The sequence below is a fragment of the Trichoplusia ni genome, chromosome 6 (assembly GCF_003590095.1).
Source record: "Trichoplusia ni isolate ovarian cell line Hi5 chromosome 6, tn1, whole genome shotgun sequence".
Taxonomy (NCBI): Eukaryota; Metazoa; Arthropoda; class Insecta; order Lepidoptera; family Noctuidae; genus Trichoplusia; species Trichoplusia ni.
In genome coordinates this window covers 12501824-12519581 of record NC_039483.1, presented here as the reverse complement: position 1 = coordinate 12519581, position 17758 = coordinate 12501824, and the positions used below count along the sequence as shown (strand labels likewise).

The window sequence follows — 17758 nt, the reverse complement described above, 5'->3', positions numbered from 1 at the left end:
CATCTGTCCGTCATAGACATAGCATCTCTGACAGGACTGACTGCCATATTAGTCAACAACTTATTTCCAAGCCAGAAGTCAGAGTGCGGTTTTTAAGAGCCAACAATCTTCGAACTGTCCTTATTATATATATTTCTATACATGAAATCGTTGATATATATCTCAAAAATTACGAATAAAATATTATGAGCAAATGGACTATAGGAAAACGTAATCCTAGGGCAGAAATAATGAAAAGGAAAACAACTCAAGTCCGAATGTGTGAACTGAAAATCAATCTATCTACTCAATTAATAAGTACTCATACAACAAAGCATTTAAAAATAAATCCTTAAAATGGATTTAGAAATTGTTTACGTAAAGCGATAATTTTGTTAATAGCGTCTCGATTTCGACGATCCTTCTTTAAAGTGGGGCAACATCTCAAGTGGTGACATAAAGTTTACGAGCTAAATAAATTCCCGCCTTATTGATGAAAAATTTGACGGAAGAAATTTCATTTCAGAAATGCCATCAACTTTTAAAACGAGATCCGAGACCTATAACTATTGCTTTTAATATAATGTACGAGTAAGCGTCTATACCTCTTGCATTCGTTAAGTCTAAGAATACCATCGGAAGCACGTTCCAGGCGACTTTAGCTTTGAGTTTATTTTACCTAAAGTTAGCCTACTTTCTAGGCACAAACTTTCACTAAGTGATTGGCGTATTACTACAACAGATTTATTATTTTGTTTCCATCTCTAATATATAAAATTCCCGTGACACGATGTTTGTTACCGTACTCCTCCGAAACGACTCAACCGATTTTCACCAAATTTTATATGCGTATTCAACAGTGCAACAGTGTCAATCTCTATTGACAAAAGTTCCGTTCCATGCATCTGACAATTTTATGACATAATTTGATCCTTATTAAAATGAACATTCATTAAAATATACTACAGTTAATAACATAAATAATATTTGTTCCGTTATTATTTAAAATTCATTTTTTTTGACAGGATAAAATAATTTATTTCGTTTGCTTCTTCTATTGTTTACTTGTAAGAAATTTGCGTAGCAAGGAATATGAGACCTGTCACCCAAATCATAACGCACGAACTATAGTAGGTATACAAAAAAAATAACCAATAAAGTAAAATTATATAAAATGCGAACAATATATAATATTACTAGCTGACCCAGCAAACGTTGTTTTGCCGAATATTCTTTTTTTCTAGTTGTATGTATTTATAATGTCACATTATAAAAAAATAAAAACAACGTTTCGTCCAAAAAAAAATTTTTTTTTTAATGTATGGAATCCTTATCACTTAGGGGTATGAAAAATAGATGTTGTTCTATTCTCAGACCTACCCAATATGTATACAAAATTTCATAAAAATCGCTCGAACCGTTTCGGAGGAGTACGGTAACTAACATCGTGACACGGGAATTTTATATATTCGAAGAGAGATAATATCACAATACAAAAATATAGAAATGCATATTCCTGCTCTCTCCTACTTTTACAATGCATAATGAGTTGTAAACTTACTTAACAATTCACCACCTATGTAACATTATGGTGTACATTATAAAGAACTGAAATCAATAAATTAAAATCTAATCGTTCATAAGCCGATTAAGCATGTGTTGTATTTTTTATAGAAAGATCGATGTAAGCTAATTTCCCTTGAGGTTATTGACCGACGTGGCTCGTCGTTGCGACACGAGTGCCACGACACAGCTTGTTTTTACGTTGTTTCAGATTTAGATAAGCTGATAACAATATAAATACGCTAATAGGACGACAAACACGTATTAATGTGTTACGATATGAACGACTCTGTACTATAGTTGTTTTATAATGTTGATTTATCAGTATTTTGAGGCATTTTATCGCATTTTCATCTCTTCAGAATAATATTAATCCTTACTGTGAAAGTAACTCTGTCTGTCTTTCTGTCTGTCTGTCTGTCTGTTACGCTTTCACGTCTAAACCACTGAACTGATTTTAATGAAATTTGGTACAGGGATAGAGTTGACCTTGAGAAAGAACATAGGATAGTTTTTATCCCGGAGTTTGAAGAGTTCTCTTAGAAACGCGATATAACAGACCTCGACGCGGGCGAAGCCGCGGGCGAAAAGCTAGTTTAGTATATAGAGAGAATGCTTACTTAATGCTAAAGTTAACTTTGTTGTTTTAGTAGTACAAATAATATTGTTTCAATACTTATTAAAAGCTAAGTAAAGTTTTAAAGATTCTCTTGATTTCGTGCACAGCTAATTAACACAATAAAGAACTTAGTTGAAAAGTGGATCTTTATGCTTATCTCGAAAAGTGATGGCTACTTAGAAAGCTTGCATTATTATTAATAAAAACATACCTTTGTATGATTATACAACGATGAGATTTTGAAATGATGTTATTAGATACAAAAATGATTTGAGTTTTCACTATAGCTTAAACACACATTCAGTAATTTATAATAATGTTTTCGTGTATAATCTCTTGATGAAACTCATCACTCATGCCACATATTCTGCAGTCGTTCACTCTACAACACTGAAGTGAAAATTGATTTTAAAGTAAAATGAGTAAGGTTGATTTTTATTCACATTTAGCAAAACAAAAATGTCCTACAAAAACTTATGATAATTTAAAGCATAACAAACATGCAGAATCTCTTCACGACACTTGTTTACGCAATCATCAGTCGACCACTCAACAACACTTCGGAATAGTTGCTCTTAAAATATAAGGTGATACTATGATATAAGGGTGATTTTCATACATGTTTTCTACACATTTAGCACTAAAACTTACGAAAATTCAAGCTGGGATGCGGTCCCTGCTCGGAGCATGCGCGTCGTCCGCGCGCGCTCAGTAGCACCTCCCTGCGCGGGCGCTCGGGCACCTCGTCGCGATCCACGCTCGGGCCCGCCTCCAGTGCGCACGCGCCGCCGCCCTCCTCCCGCCCTTCCTCCACCACGCACGCAGACATCACTATTTTTGTTTACCCTTTACTGTTTATAACACTCTTCACTTTATAATCTCCACTACTGTCACTTACGTACTTATTGTTTAGTGTGAATAATAGTGCCTATTTATTTAAATTATCAAGTTAATATTACAATTACAATTTTACGTTATTTACACTTCAGATATTTTGTCAAATATTTTCACTGATACAGTTAAAACTGAAATCACGGATCACTTTGTTGATTTTTTTAGTTTGCTATGTGCACCAGCGACGAGAAACTATAACAAAAATGTATTGTTAGTTTAAGTACATAGAAAATATTTACTGATGAAATTATTACACTAGGCAATGTGTATAAAAATATAGTGCTTAATAAAGTTTTATCAAGATTTACTAAGAAGGAAACATACGCATAATTGTTCTGTTAAATGTATCTAGTATGTATCTAGTATGATAACTAATTAAAAAAGCTAGTATTTCTTCCTTGATACGATTTAATTAAAGTCATCGAGTATTACCAGCTTTTGACGTTACAGCAAACAAATAGCTTTATGTTCGTAAATTGTAAAAGTACAATTGAAAAAGTAATATGAGAGAAACATACTCAACAAAAGCCCGAGATATTACAAAAATATCGGTCGCGTATCTGACCGTAACATCTGAATAACCAAAAGCTAAAGATTCCCTTCTGTACCTCAATTGTAATTCTCGAATTGCTTTTTGCTACCATTTTCTAATATTAACTTTCTGATATAGGAATCTACCTTTATATATTCGGAGATATTCCGTAAAATTATTCAGTTCATAAGAGATTGCTTGACTAAGTACTTCTTTGGAAGTAAACATATTTATCACACAGACTTGTCAAAACAGGACCCTTTAGGGTGCTACGCGTACGAAACTCCGATAGCTCTACAAAATCGTACGATAAGATACAAAAAATACCCTAACATAATTTTGCGTAACAATGCGTATGCGTGCACTTGGAGAGGCCTATGTCCAGCAGTGGACTGCGATAGGCTGATGATGAATTTTGCGTAAGCATAAAGAACGCTATTTACATCTCATTCATTTAAACTTCATTATTGTGAACAATCACACTTCAATAATCATAACGAAATTTAATTTATCTTTCCACAAATAATTCTCGAACTTATTAACTTCATTTTAAAACAAACAACTTCTAATTTTGGGAATAAAGTAGAAAACTCGAAACGCTTGAGGTCAAACAAAGCCTTGCTGGATACCAAATGCTTTGTTTTTCGGGACATCATAAATTATTTTGACACAACAAGGCGAATACTGATACCTTTCCATAGGACGTCAATTGATTTCGTCGGCTTTAAATTAATTACTTTAATAGGCTTCGCATCTGGAACGTTCCCACATAATTGCTTTCTGAAATAAGTGTTTAGTGTTCTGGTAGACACAGAACACACTCCATTTATAAAGCTAAATTTTCTGATTATCCTACTAATATTATAAACGCGAAAATCTGATATGTATGGATGTTTGTTCCTCTCAGCTCTCTAGAATTTTATATTTTTTGGCTCCATATTGGCTCGCCATAAAATCCTCGCTCAATCATGTTTCATTCATTTGTTCGTGTGTAAGCAAAAACCCATTAAAAAGTTATAAACCAAAGTTCCGAGTGAACTTCCAGAAGTGACATCATTTCTAACTGGTACCTGGGACTGAAATATTAACTAATTCAAGTGTCTCTACGAATACACATTTTATAACATAGTTTTTCAGTTGCAGAATACTCGAAAAATATTTGTTTAATCGAATGTCAGTCAAGGCATTGTACTTTTGACGTTTGATATCCCGATAACAGCGTGTAAAAGTAATATTGATGTTATAGAACTACACTTCGAAAAAAAAATTCATTCGTCATTATTTTCATGTATTGATTTTATAATCATCATCACCATCATCCACAGCCTATTTCCTCCCGGTTTTGGGAATAGGCCTCCCCTTTCTCATGCCAATTTCTACGGTTCTGTGCCAGCCCCATCCAGACTCCTTTATTATGTCATCGACCCATCTTGCTGTATTTTTTCAGTAGCTAAATTTGTGATTCCATTCCACTCCATTTAATAACTCTTAACTACAAATAATATATCACCCGTTTACTGCTTTTTGAGTCAGAATCCCTCAAGGGTGTCGTAAGGAAATTCTAACAAAGTTTGATCATATTTTGATTCATAGTTTTGAGAGGAAACATACATTTAGCTTCATATAACATATACAATTAGTTGCAAAGCGCTCTCTGAAGCGCTTTCTTTTTCGTAACAGCCATCGTATTTAACTCTATTCATGAGTGATACTGGAATCATTGGTATAATATTTCTCCGTATTTCTCTAAATCCAGTAAAAGTTTATCAGTAGAACAGCTGCTAACAAACGAACTATCACACTTATGTTAATTGCTTAGGGATCACCTGCCACTAATTTTGAAGTTAAGATTACTTAAACTTAGTTAAAGTGTACTTAGATGAAAATAGAGCTACTTTCCGTGAATTATTTAGAGTTTTGGGGTCAACATCAAGTTAAACTGTTATCTACTAAGTTACTTAGGATGTTAATGGGAATGTTGACTAGACGTGAAAAGTAAAAATATTTTAGGAGTCCCAATCCCATTCGATTTAATCTGCGTAAGAAGTTTAATAGTATTTCGAAAATGTAAATGTAATTTTCGATTTAAGTTTATCCAAAGAAGTGGATTACGATAACCTTCGTTCATTAATTTATTTACTAAAATTACAACTTCAAAGTATTAGTTTCACATCGAAAGTTAAAAGTTTCTGTAATTAACACTAATGAACAACAAAGGCTAAATCCCAGACACAATGGTATTAAATATTCAAACCTGTCATTAGATTTCGCCTAAAACCTAAATAACCTGATGTTGCCACAGCTCAAAGTTTACCTAAACCCTCGAGAGATAAAAATAAAACAGTAGGGTCCAACGACTACTTTATTTTTAACCCTCCATACAAGACTAAAAAAAGGTCGAGAGAGTTGAAATAAATTGCAAAGAAATGATTTTGTGACGTTAGCAGAAATATGTATAGGAATTACAGATGGGTTCCTGTTGTATATTGGTTTGAATATTTATAAACGAAGGACTGTAGATACAGCAGCATATTTCAGTAGAAAATTTTGATGTTCAGAATTTCGTGCCAATACATGAAATTAAATATATTATGATCCATTACTCAATCAAGGGCGCTACAGCTGAGATGATCATCACATCTAGTTTTTTTTTTTTAATGCCCTCAACATCGACAACGTACAGAACAGCTTTCAACGCATGTGCATTCACATTGTAAATCATAAAAACAAAATATTCTGACGTTAATTGAAAACAAGATATAACATTGTAAGCCAAACATAACGACAAAAATACCATATGATTGACGGCTCAGATTTACAAGAATGACGCACGAGTTTGCCATCTGTTAATTAACAAAAAAAATGATCAGTCAATTTTTCGGAAATCCAATTTGATCCAAAATTGGTTCACGTCAATTATTCTCGACATTAATATCAAGTTTATTCAGGCCATACGTAAAAAAGGCAACATAATTAAAATTAAAAAAACCGACACTAACCTATAAGACAAATCATCTCTGATGTAATAATTGATACTCTCCCTTGACAAGCGAATTTCCATATCCCATTTTCCCACCACCAATTTTTTCATCATACGAAGCTAAGAACTCTCTTGATTAAGTCATCAATATTCCATTTCAGTGCGCTTTCATTTGAATCCCCACTTGAGTATATTTGCAGGTATTCGGTTATTCTTCCAAACTTCCAAAACTGATTTTCATCAAACACGTCTTAGAACACTCGCACATAATTTATCTTTAAAACAAAATAACCTAATCTGAAATCGGTCAATCAGTTCGGGAGCTACGGGGCCATAGACGCTTTCCTTGTATAGAATGAGTGAACCTTATCAAAACTGCGACTTCGGATAAAGGGAACACAAAAACAAAACAAAATCTGTATGTTTTGAATATGAAGTATTTAAATAAGAGTAATTTCAACGTTCGAAATGTACGTAAATCACACGGTTCACTTCTAGCAAATAGACTGAAAACATCAACAAAGCATTCGAGTGAACGTAACAAACTCAATCAGCTTATGTCAATGTAGGTACGAGTATGTTCCCCGTTTATGACTATTACTGCAAACCCGAATATACGATTTCCATAATTTCAACTTCCATTAATTGATGTCAGACTATTAATATTAATTGCACCTCCGTATAATTTGTCACTGTCAAATTAACAATAGTCGTAAGACGTGCTTTTTATTATTACAATAGGTAAAAACTGAATAATTGTAAATCAATAAATTTTCGTGCAATAAAAATATGGAAGTGACTTCTTACTTAAAGATTTATTACTTTGCATGGCGGCAACTAAACAATAGAAAAGTCATCAACATTTCCGAAACGTATGATTTACATCAAATTCTCAGTCCATAGCTAAAACAGGCAAACAATTTTTTTTATGTAGTACTAACAATAACATTTAAAAGTATTTTAGCCTCAGATTGTTCAGCCTATTATAAAAGCAAGGCAGGTAGATCCCCAATATTTCGTTTCCAAATGAATGACCCGGAAAAATTGAAAGCGCGCGGCGTGTTGGTTCACGGCATGTATCTAAATGGATTGTATAAAATTGTACGAAATGACCGTCACTCGAAATTTAGGGTATTGTGGCAAAATTGCATGTGATTTTTTTCTACAGATAACCTAAAAAAATGTGAACTTTATAATCTAATTTGTGAACTGACTTGTGTGATTTTTACACAACATGAACGAACATAAAGGTGTTGTGACAAAATACAAAATATGACTGATGCACAGAGTTTTCAATTGGAAACGAAATGTAATCAATTATTTACGTAGGTCTAGAATGACCTTAACAAACTTTCCTGCGTACTCATTACTTAATCAAATAGTGGATTGGCTGCAACATAACTCACTTTAGCCTTCCGAGAAATACAGACACTGATAAACAGAGATATACAAGCTAACATCAAGCAAGTTCGATAATCACTATAACTGGTCACAGGTAATCAACGAAACGTTAACAAAAACACCGAGACACGTTACACCGAAAACGTCTTACGATCACGCAACGACACATTTGTAATCGAGGAAAAAGGTTTTCTTTTCGTACCCTCCTCTACAGAATATAGTTAACTAATTTGGGGGTAGAAAGAAAATATTAATTTTAAGACCTTAGATGTAACAAGAAGCTAATTTAGAAGGTTTTTATAATAAGAGCTATAATTAATATTTAGTTTAAAACAGTTTTACACTAATCAGTTAATCCGTCCATTTTCTTACATCAGCATTAAACGCGCTACAGTAACTCACAAAATCTATAACCATGTCCCGCAACGACGGAATTTCACATTTCATTGTTCCCCGACCTATATTTGAAGAGACACGATGTCTTGAGGCATAAAGATGAATATAGCGAGACGAGCGCACCCGGAAAATGGCTAATAGGGTTACATATTGCAGGTAAGACTGCATTTAAGGGGTTAACGGCGGTCGGCCAGGCCAGCGACCGTCGAGACGCCTTACGAGGCACGAGGAACCTCGCCCTTCCTTTGTGTGTCTACACGCTATGTTTACGAACGGTTAATTTCATCACTGAAGTGGTTTTACAAGACATGACATGTCATATCAGTTTAATTGCTCTGAACTGACGTGACACTTCTCTGAGTGTTGTGTGGTGAATTATATTACATGCTGAGGAGTATTCAGAGTTTCCATCTACTATATTCATTTGGAGGAAATCATTGGATGGTGGGTAAATTATATGTTTGAGTTGTGTAAAGTGGATTAAAATCCAGCAAAGTAAACACGAGGTTAGAATGTTCTACAATGAACTGTCAGTCAATAAGCTCTGATTTTCGGAGGCAACAATACCATGTCGCGTTCGATTGCCGACCTACTTTTACAAACCGAACGTTCCTCTATTATTCAAATCCCGTTTGGTCAAACTTGAGTTAACTTTTCAAATGAATGAACTACTTACAGCATTGTTAGATAGCATTTTTTAGGATTTTGATTAAGAAATACATATAAATAAATAATATCTAGGATTTATTATTTTGTGATACAAGAATCAAAGATTCAACAAATTGGTTTACTACTGAAATGTATGCAAATCAAATGTAAAATCGAGTTCAACAAAAATTATAAATACGAAAGTTGTAATATCGTTCGCGTGTTTCACGTAATCAAGCTGGTGACAAAACAAACAACGTGACAACTAAATTGTTTGAAATTTTCGAGAACCGGAATACATACAGATCAGATTTATTTGAAAATGATTTTTTGATGAATATACAATATACGTAGAAATAACGTATAATCTCATGTATGTTTAATTATAACTGGCATAAATACTAAACAATTTTGTTATAACAGAAAATATTTTTTTTGTTTCATTCTTTTTACACACACAATACATACTTAAGAACTTTGTTTGTTTTTCATAGATTTATTTTTAATGTACTGGTCCGCTCAAAGTCAGCTTGTAGCCAAATAAGCGGCCACTCTCGGGAAATACCGCGCTCTCACCTAAGACCGACATAAAGTAGTACAGATATTTCGTTTTCTTTGAATTTATGGGAGTTCCAAAAGCCCAAAAACATTTTAAACCCTCTTTGGCATCTTTTAGACCAGCGCGGCACCGCTGCAAATTCTTAACGGATATTTTTTCGTTCATGATTTGGTAAGCAAACAAAAAGCTAATAGCTTCTTCCTCTCAATCATTCTGATATTATGCAAGGTAATGCCCTCTCTATTCTTTTTCTACCCCGTCAATCAGGCTGTGTTAGCTAGATTCGTCAAATCAGTTCATCATTTATGGCTATTATAATAATACCGGCCACATGCTAGTCCGATTCGCGACATTAGTTACTTAACCTCGATAAACATTTTTATTACTTTTCGCAAAAAATTTAATCACCTGTGAAAATTTCAACTATCCTACTATCACAGTCAGACGGCAGGACCTCTTACATAGCGGCCCATTATTAACCTTCGACCACAGAATCCTAAAAAAATCATACACGAGGTAGAGGCAACCTATATCTGGCCGGACTTAAACAACGTTATGGTCAAAAAATATTTTACCACAATGGATAGCTTCAATACCTACATAATCTACATATGTATGCCATGTATAAGTGCGTTTGACATACTTTAAATAAATATTGGAGTTTTGAAGCTTCTTTCAAAGCACCAGTTTATTGATAGAACAAGTTCCTACACTACTGGTTGAGCTTGGTTTTTGGGACTATAACTGCAAAACATTTTCAACTGTAAACATTGATATTCTTAAGTCAACAAACAGTGCTTTGATGGAAACCGCAACGCTTATTTAGGAAATAGCAGGACGTGTATAACCAGGTATTATACATATAATACCATCCTATTTGACTGTAGCTGACAGCTATGCCGGAGTTCGTGAGTTCGATTTCCAAACACGACAATTTTTTTGGGATGAGTATGTCGTCAGCTATAAAGTGCAATTATTAGTATAACATAATAATATGTACGTATTAAGGAATATATCAGTATGGTTATATTAAAAACAACATTTATCTTTTAATGACAATAAGAAATTATTGTATCTATTGATTGATTTAATTCAACACATTATTGGATTCCACGATCCCAGATTTCAAAATTAAATATTGCCAACATCGTGAACATTATTTGTTATATTAATCATTAATTCGATTCGACCTAATCCCCGTGGCGGACAATCCACAATCCCTGTGTATTGTACGCTGACATTCATGAAAAATATGTTTTTGTAGCCATAATTTTATTCAGGTCTATTTCTGATTCGGATTCCTTTGGAATTTTTGGGTTTTGAATTATTACTGAAATGTGTGGAGGTCAGAAATTTGGCCTCAATAGAGGTTGAATATGTTATGAAACGGGATAGGGTAGATAAAAAAGAAAAGTGATTTTGTTAATGGCTTAAAACATTCATCCAAGAATATGATTTCGATCTCAGATTAATCGCTTGGAGTACACAGTGGAGCATATGGTGTAGGTCTGCCCTCGCGTCCGGCTCTGGTCCCATCTACAGTCCGGAAAAGCGGTCGCGTCCTTAAGTGAAACAGTCATGACACGCTAGTAAAGAAGGTGGCTGAACACGTGAGGCAGGGAATACAGAAGGTGTGGCCCTGCTGACGGTAATGACGTGTAACTCGCCACCTGATCAGGTCCAAGTCTGTAGCGGACGGCGCGTTCGTGTTCCACGCTCGCTTCAAAGAGATGACAGCAAACTCTGTGGAGCCCATTACAAACTATTATTTTCTCGGCCAGCGGGATCGTTTGAAGGGGTTACACAAAATGCAAAAGAAAGAACAGGAAGCTGAAAAGGTAGCTTTTAGACAGTAAAAGTCTGACACTGACAATTATGTGATGATCTCACATACGAAAAAAAGGTATTCAGATTAATTACACAAAATTATTACTTTTTGAACTATCAAAAAGGAGTAGGAGCTCATATACCAGAAACACCCGATTTTCTTGATTTATTTATGGGACCTACCATTGCCAATAGCAAAAAAATTTTAATGAAAAAAGGTATGATTTATTAATGGCTTTAAATGAATTAGGGTCTTAGTCCCTAATAATAAAATGAGAATGTTGTGGTTTTAACGGCTCAATACAATAGACCCATGTCTGAAGTAAGCCTACCAAATGACCTTGTTGCGAATTTGCAATTTGAAAGCATTATATATTAATACTAGCTGACCCAGCAAACGTTGTTTTGCCTAATAAATTATTTCTAAAAAAGATTCGTCTAAAAAATAAAAAAATATTTTTTTGTGTGGGCAACCCTTGTCACTTAGGTGTTTGAAAATTAGATGTTGTTCTATTCTCAGTCCTACCCAATATGTATACAAAATTTCATAAGAATCGGTCGAACCGTTTCGGAGGAGTACGGTAACTAACATCGTGACACGGGAATTTTATATATTAGATAAGGATTGTACAATTTTTAGCTTAAAATTAAACACTTAGCTTAGCAACTTTATTTTCGCTTACCATAAATAATTTATAAAAAAAACTTAAAATAAGAAATAGCAACTTTTAATTTACTTTTAATTTCATATTAAGACACCAATTCTTTATTCACGCAATTTAGTTACATGTAGACATAAAAAGCGTTTTAAATGTACCTACATGTATAATCCATCCTATACTATACATATTTTCTTTAAAAATTCCTTAAGACCGTACATTATGTTTTCTTTACTCAAACTATTTCCATTTAATTTTAAAGCAAATTGTATAGTTACAATCAAAATAAAACGAAACTTAAACGCCTGGTACGACGAAGCCTTAATTGCTACCATTTAAATTTTACGTTAGTTTTCCATGAGCGGGACAGCCTACCACGAACTCTTCGTTCAATAGTGAAACGGTTGCAGAAACGAGATAGCACACGACATAGTGTAGAGCAGTGTCTCTTTTCCACAACTGCTTGTCTTATTGCCTTAGTGCCGGTGGTGAGCCCTCAGTATTGTGCCGAGTCAATGCAATCCCGACCGTTGTATTGTATTCAAAACAAAAGCTTTAGATACATAAGTATCAGCGTGACTAGAACAGTTTGTATAAAGTTGAATGGGAAAACTAACCCAAAATGTAAGTTCGCATCATCATATAAAATTATTTTAGACATGTTTAGTAAAGATATAAAATTAATTTGATCAATATTTGTTGAATAGAAGCCCATGTGATTGTTTAAACATTCGTAAAATTGGTCTATGCTTTCATTAATATCTTTTCGAAACAGAATCGGTGATATGTCATTATTGGATAGGTGGCTATTAATTTGTCCAGGCAGTCTCAATTTTAGGAACAAAAATAGTAGGTATTGTTTTGCATTGTTGCAGGTTCCACTAGATGGTCAAATGCTTATCAAGATGAGTTTACGGTATCCGTTTTTAGCTTAACATTATCAGGCAGCTCGTAACACAATTATAAGCAACCTACTTGGTGATCGCATATAACGTACTATAAGCAAACAATCTTGATACTTTAAATATAGATCGTAAACTATAAAGTGAATTCGATATTTCTACGCATCACACGAGTTTAGTTCCATGTACAACCAAGCATTACTTTTTAAAAAGTATTTCTAAAAATCTATTGATTGGCATGATTTTTATTCAATTGATACCATTTCTTTCGAATCAAATTTAAACTTACAATATACTCGCTATAGCAGCTCTTGATGCTTTACGATGTATGAGTATTAACATCGGAATCAGTCATCTTACCAGACCTTTCTTGACGTAAGAGTATGATCTTCGTCAAACATGACGTGTCCGTAAGTTGCTAACAAAGAGAACTGTTACGTCAACTCGTGAATAGATCAAGTAGTGTCACAACTGACAGTTCAAAAATAGAATGCTCAGGTACTTGTGTCTCACAGGAAATGTTTAAGTTTTAAGGCCATCTGGTCACGTAGAAAGATATGTTTGGCATACACAATAATAACTTTTTTCGTTTAAAACTAACTTATATCAATTGTGTACGTACTAGATTATCCATAGCTATGCTACATGACTCTTGTATTGACTTTTGCGATAAAAGTACTATGTCCCACATGGAAACCTTTTTCGTTCTTTTTGCCAGAGTCTCGCAGTATTTTACCGCATACTATAAAGGCACAGTTTAATACGAAAAGCCTTTATAGCGGCAGATTTTTAGTGAAAATATTGGTTCAGAGACTGCCATTTTATAGGCTATTTCGAGGACACCGGGTATGCTTTGAGTGATCCAATTTAGGTTAGACCAAAAGCCAACTTAAACATTATTTATACTCTTTAAGAGATAACTTTAACGGTTTAAGTTAAGTGACGAATAATTTAATAAAACAAGGAAAAAAAATTGGTTTAAGTGTAACCTTCTCAAAATCAGTTATTTTTGTATTATTTTAAGATTACTATAAGCATTTAAACATTTAATATTATTTACGTAAGTATCTTGAGTAGGTGATAGAAAAACGTGAATATTGTTTCTCCATATTTAGTAGACGCTTCTATTTACCATCATGTATCACAACCTATATTACCTAGCCGATTATTATGACCTGAATTCTCTATCTCCACGTGCTCCCAAACTTTTTTAATTTTCTCTACCAGTTTCACATACAGAAGTCGTTCAAGAAACGGACTTACTAGTCCTAAAGGCGCTCGCGGCAATTCCAGGCTTTTATTTTCAGACAAAGTTATTAGCGTTAATGACAACAATCATAAACTTTGCCATTTAGTCACAACTGCGAAGAGTATACACGAACTGCTTCTAGATGAAGGTAAAGCAAAACTTGCGCAATAAAAAGCTGGCTTATATGACACACTTTTACATCTATACTAATATATAAAGCTGAAGAGTTTGTTTGTTTGTTTGAACGCGCTAATCTCAGAAACTACTGGTTCAAATTGAAAAATTCTTTTTGTCTGAATAGACCATTCATCGATGAAGGTTTAAGGCTTTATGCCATCACGCTGCGATTAATAGGAGCGAAGATGCAATGGATAAAAACAGGTAAAATTATTCATCTCCGAGGGCTTCCGTTCAAAAATTCCTAACTTATATCTTCTAACCACGCGGACGAAGTCGCGGGCAACAGCTAGTTTCGAATAAAATGGCAACATAGAGGAAAATCAATTTTCAACTTTGTTTGAAATTGTAAAAGTAAATGTTGAACTTAATATCTGATGGGATCACGACTACTTGTTTGTGAATATTGTTCGAGGTTTCAACTTTATTGATTCGCCCAATACTGTACTTATACATGCCTTGATAAATACTTGTACATTGGTCGACCGGCTTCTCAAATATACGATTATTTACCGAAAATTGGCCTTTATTCTTGACCAATGAGCAGTAAGTTACGATCATGAGAGCTCGCATTTTACCGCCTGTAGTAAATCTAGTGTTAGACTTAACGATATTGTTTTTTCTTATTAGTATGACAAAACATAAAAGCCCCTAGAAATAGTTAATTACAATTAACATCAAAACGATGTACCTAACAATGACTAAAACCTCTGTAATTATTTTACTGTAAACCACATACAAATTACACCCATGCTGTTACATCCTCAGCCTTCTACAACAAACCCGCTTCACGCATTTTCTTCGTGAACCGATGTACGATACAAATTAACGAGCAAGCGAACTACTTAACAATTAAGTTCAAAGTATAAAGCAAAGAAGATTATGCAGACAAGAAGACTTATTAGCATATCAAGAAAGTTGGAGCACAAACAAAGCACTACATTATAACTACTTACTCTCATAAACATTCAGATTTTACGTACACTTGCTTATCAACGACTAACATAGAACACAAAGTTCTTGATATCAACGTAACTCTTCTTATTTTCGTGCCTTACAAACGTTTGTGAAATATTAGTTCGTCATATTTCATAACATCTTAAAGTATTCGCTTTTGTTACAATACGTGCTGAACAAAATTAAATCTCAAGGTTAAAAAACTTACAACATTAACAAAACTGCATCCACATCAGATTACCCGATTAAGTGCTACGTGGACACAGACAGTCACATACCGATAAAACTTATACGGGGAACGTACGTATTTTCCGATGGGTGAATTAAGATACTACTTGTAACCCGTTTTAGCTTTGAGATAGAATCGTTTAATTTTTGATATTATCCAAGAATCCAATTTACTCTAAATGTGATCGAATCAATTTTAACTTTTAAAATTCAATAACGCAGCTTCAAAAGAGTCATCTTAAACTCATAATATGAAAAGGCAAATTCAGCAAACTTTATAAAATTGTTTTATATTTTCACGTGACTGCACATAAAATGGCGATCCATTTTATATCAATATGTGACGTCTCGTCAGATGATCATGTCTGAACTGTCCAGTCTCATGGATGGAGGTCCGGTTTAAATAATTTATTGAGTTTATATACAAACTTTATGGTGTCTCTCGAAAGATATTATTCATTTCTTCCAAATTTTGCCTTTACCTTACCTTTTGCCTTACCACGGACCTTTTAAAATAATATTGTAGCAGTTTTAGAAGAGGCATCGTTCTACAATACAACACCGAGGACCGTTCTTATTCCATATTGAAAATTAACGCAATCAAAAATATATTTATTATTTAATTATTTGCTACTGGCCACAACTTATTGATTTCGGTCAATCTGCAAACGACGTGACCGCGGCTGATTGACATAATAATGAAGTAGTTCTAATCCCTTGAATTGTATTATACTATTAAACTTCTATACAATAGTTAATTCTACAAAATTCGATAAAAATATATAACGGAAATTCTGAGAAATAAGTAATTTATCTCTTGAAATAATATAAGTTTAATTAAATAAACACCTTCTGCATCAGGATATAGGGCATAAAGTCCTTTCAAAATTCATGCGCATATCATAATATAGCATTTCTAAGGTATCCTTTAGTGGAGTGTTCTTAAAGTTTCTCCATTGCTTCCATAAGCTTAGCTGACCGACAGGAAATTTTCCTCATCCAAATTATTGTATGAAAATCTGGACAGGCTAACATATTACATAACGGACGACAGGATTCCATTAACCGATACCAAGAAGCTATAGAAGGAACAGTCAAAGCAATTCAATATACCTATGTCACGAATCCTTTAGTATTGAAAACTCCACCCTTAATACATTTCATTACGTTCACGTTTGAGCCTTCGAGCACTTTCAATATAAACTTCCAATTTTACACAAAAGCACTTGCTCTGAGTGACGTTAACACTAAACGTACTTCATGTGTATATTGTTCTACTTGTTGCTTAAATCAACCCTGTTCAAGACGTATGTATATTATTTATATATATTTTGGGCAGGATAATGTACAACTTTCACCAGGAACGTCATAATTCTAATAATCTAATTTTCGTGTAACGATGTACGAATCTGAACTCCTCCGAAACGACTCGGCCGATTCTTATGAAATTTTGTGTACATCATTCGGTAGGTTTGAGAATCGGACATCTAATTTTCATATCCGAAAGATTTTTTTTTCTGCCCTATGGCAAAACAACGTTTACTGTGACAGCTAATAGAGCAATAAAAATCAGTCCACTGTAAGTATTTTGATGAGGCTGAAAGAAATGTTGTATGTGGGAGGAGCATTTTGTTATTTGACATTTATCTGGTGTTATTGAAACAGTAGTTAGTTTCGATTCACAAAGGTCATATTTTATATGATACACATAATATGAACAAAACTTCCATTTTCTTTAACAAAATAGTTTGGTATGTTCTTGCCTCTTTGCTTACCTTTTGATCTAGAAAGGAACGGTTATAAATAGGTTTGTGCCGTTCCTGTTGCATGTCAAGTTGTACTTTGTATGACCAGTGGCAATTTAAGGGAGAACGAATTCCATTTACAAATTATGTTCGTTTTTATTCTTGTTTTGGTCGATGTCCGCTGCAAATGTTTGTACGATATGTGTAGAATTTAGTATTTGAAACTTCAAAATACTGAGCTAGACTATTTATTTTTATGGGAATAAATGGCAGCTATTTCAATTGAAAACGATTCATCCAGTCCGAAAGTGTAAGGGAACAAACATTTTTAAAGTCTATTGAAAATAGCATTTTGATTCTGTACTGTTTTTATTTTATGAATGTGGATGATCGTTTTTGACCTAATTAATTTAATGCAAATTTTAGGATGTACATTTTCAGAT

At 33.8% G+C, this 17758-nt stretch overlaps 1 protein-coding gene across 2 annotated transcripts in view; it reads right to left on the bottom strand.

The window, feature by feature from the left end:
• The window catches only part of LOC113495472 (carbohydrate sulfotransferase 11-like), a 602728-nt gene that overhangs the window by 531448 nt on the left and 53522 nt on the right, over window positions 1–17758 (bottom strand). Inside the window, exon 2 of one of the 2 annotated variants that reach the window (XM_026874238.1) lies at window positions 2813–3247. In XM_026874238.1, the coding sequence (XP_026730039.1) occupies window positions 2813–2850 (38 nt within the window). In that variant the 5' untranslated portion in view covers window positions 2851–3247. Of the gene's footprint in view, window positions 1–2812; window positions 3600–17758 lie in introns of those variants that run through there. The other variant, XM_026874239.1, reaches the window with a different exon arrangement.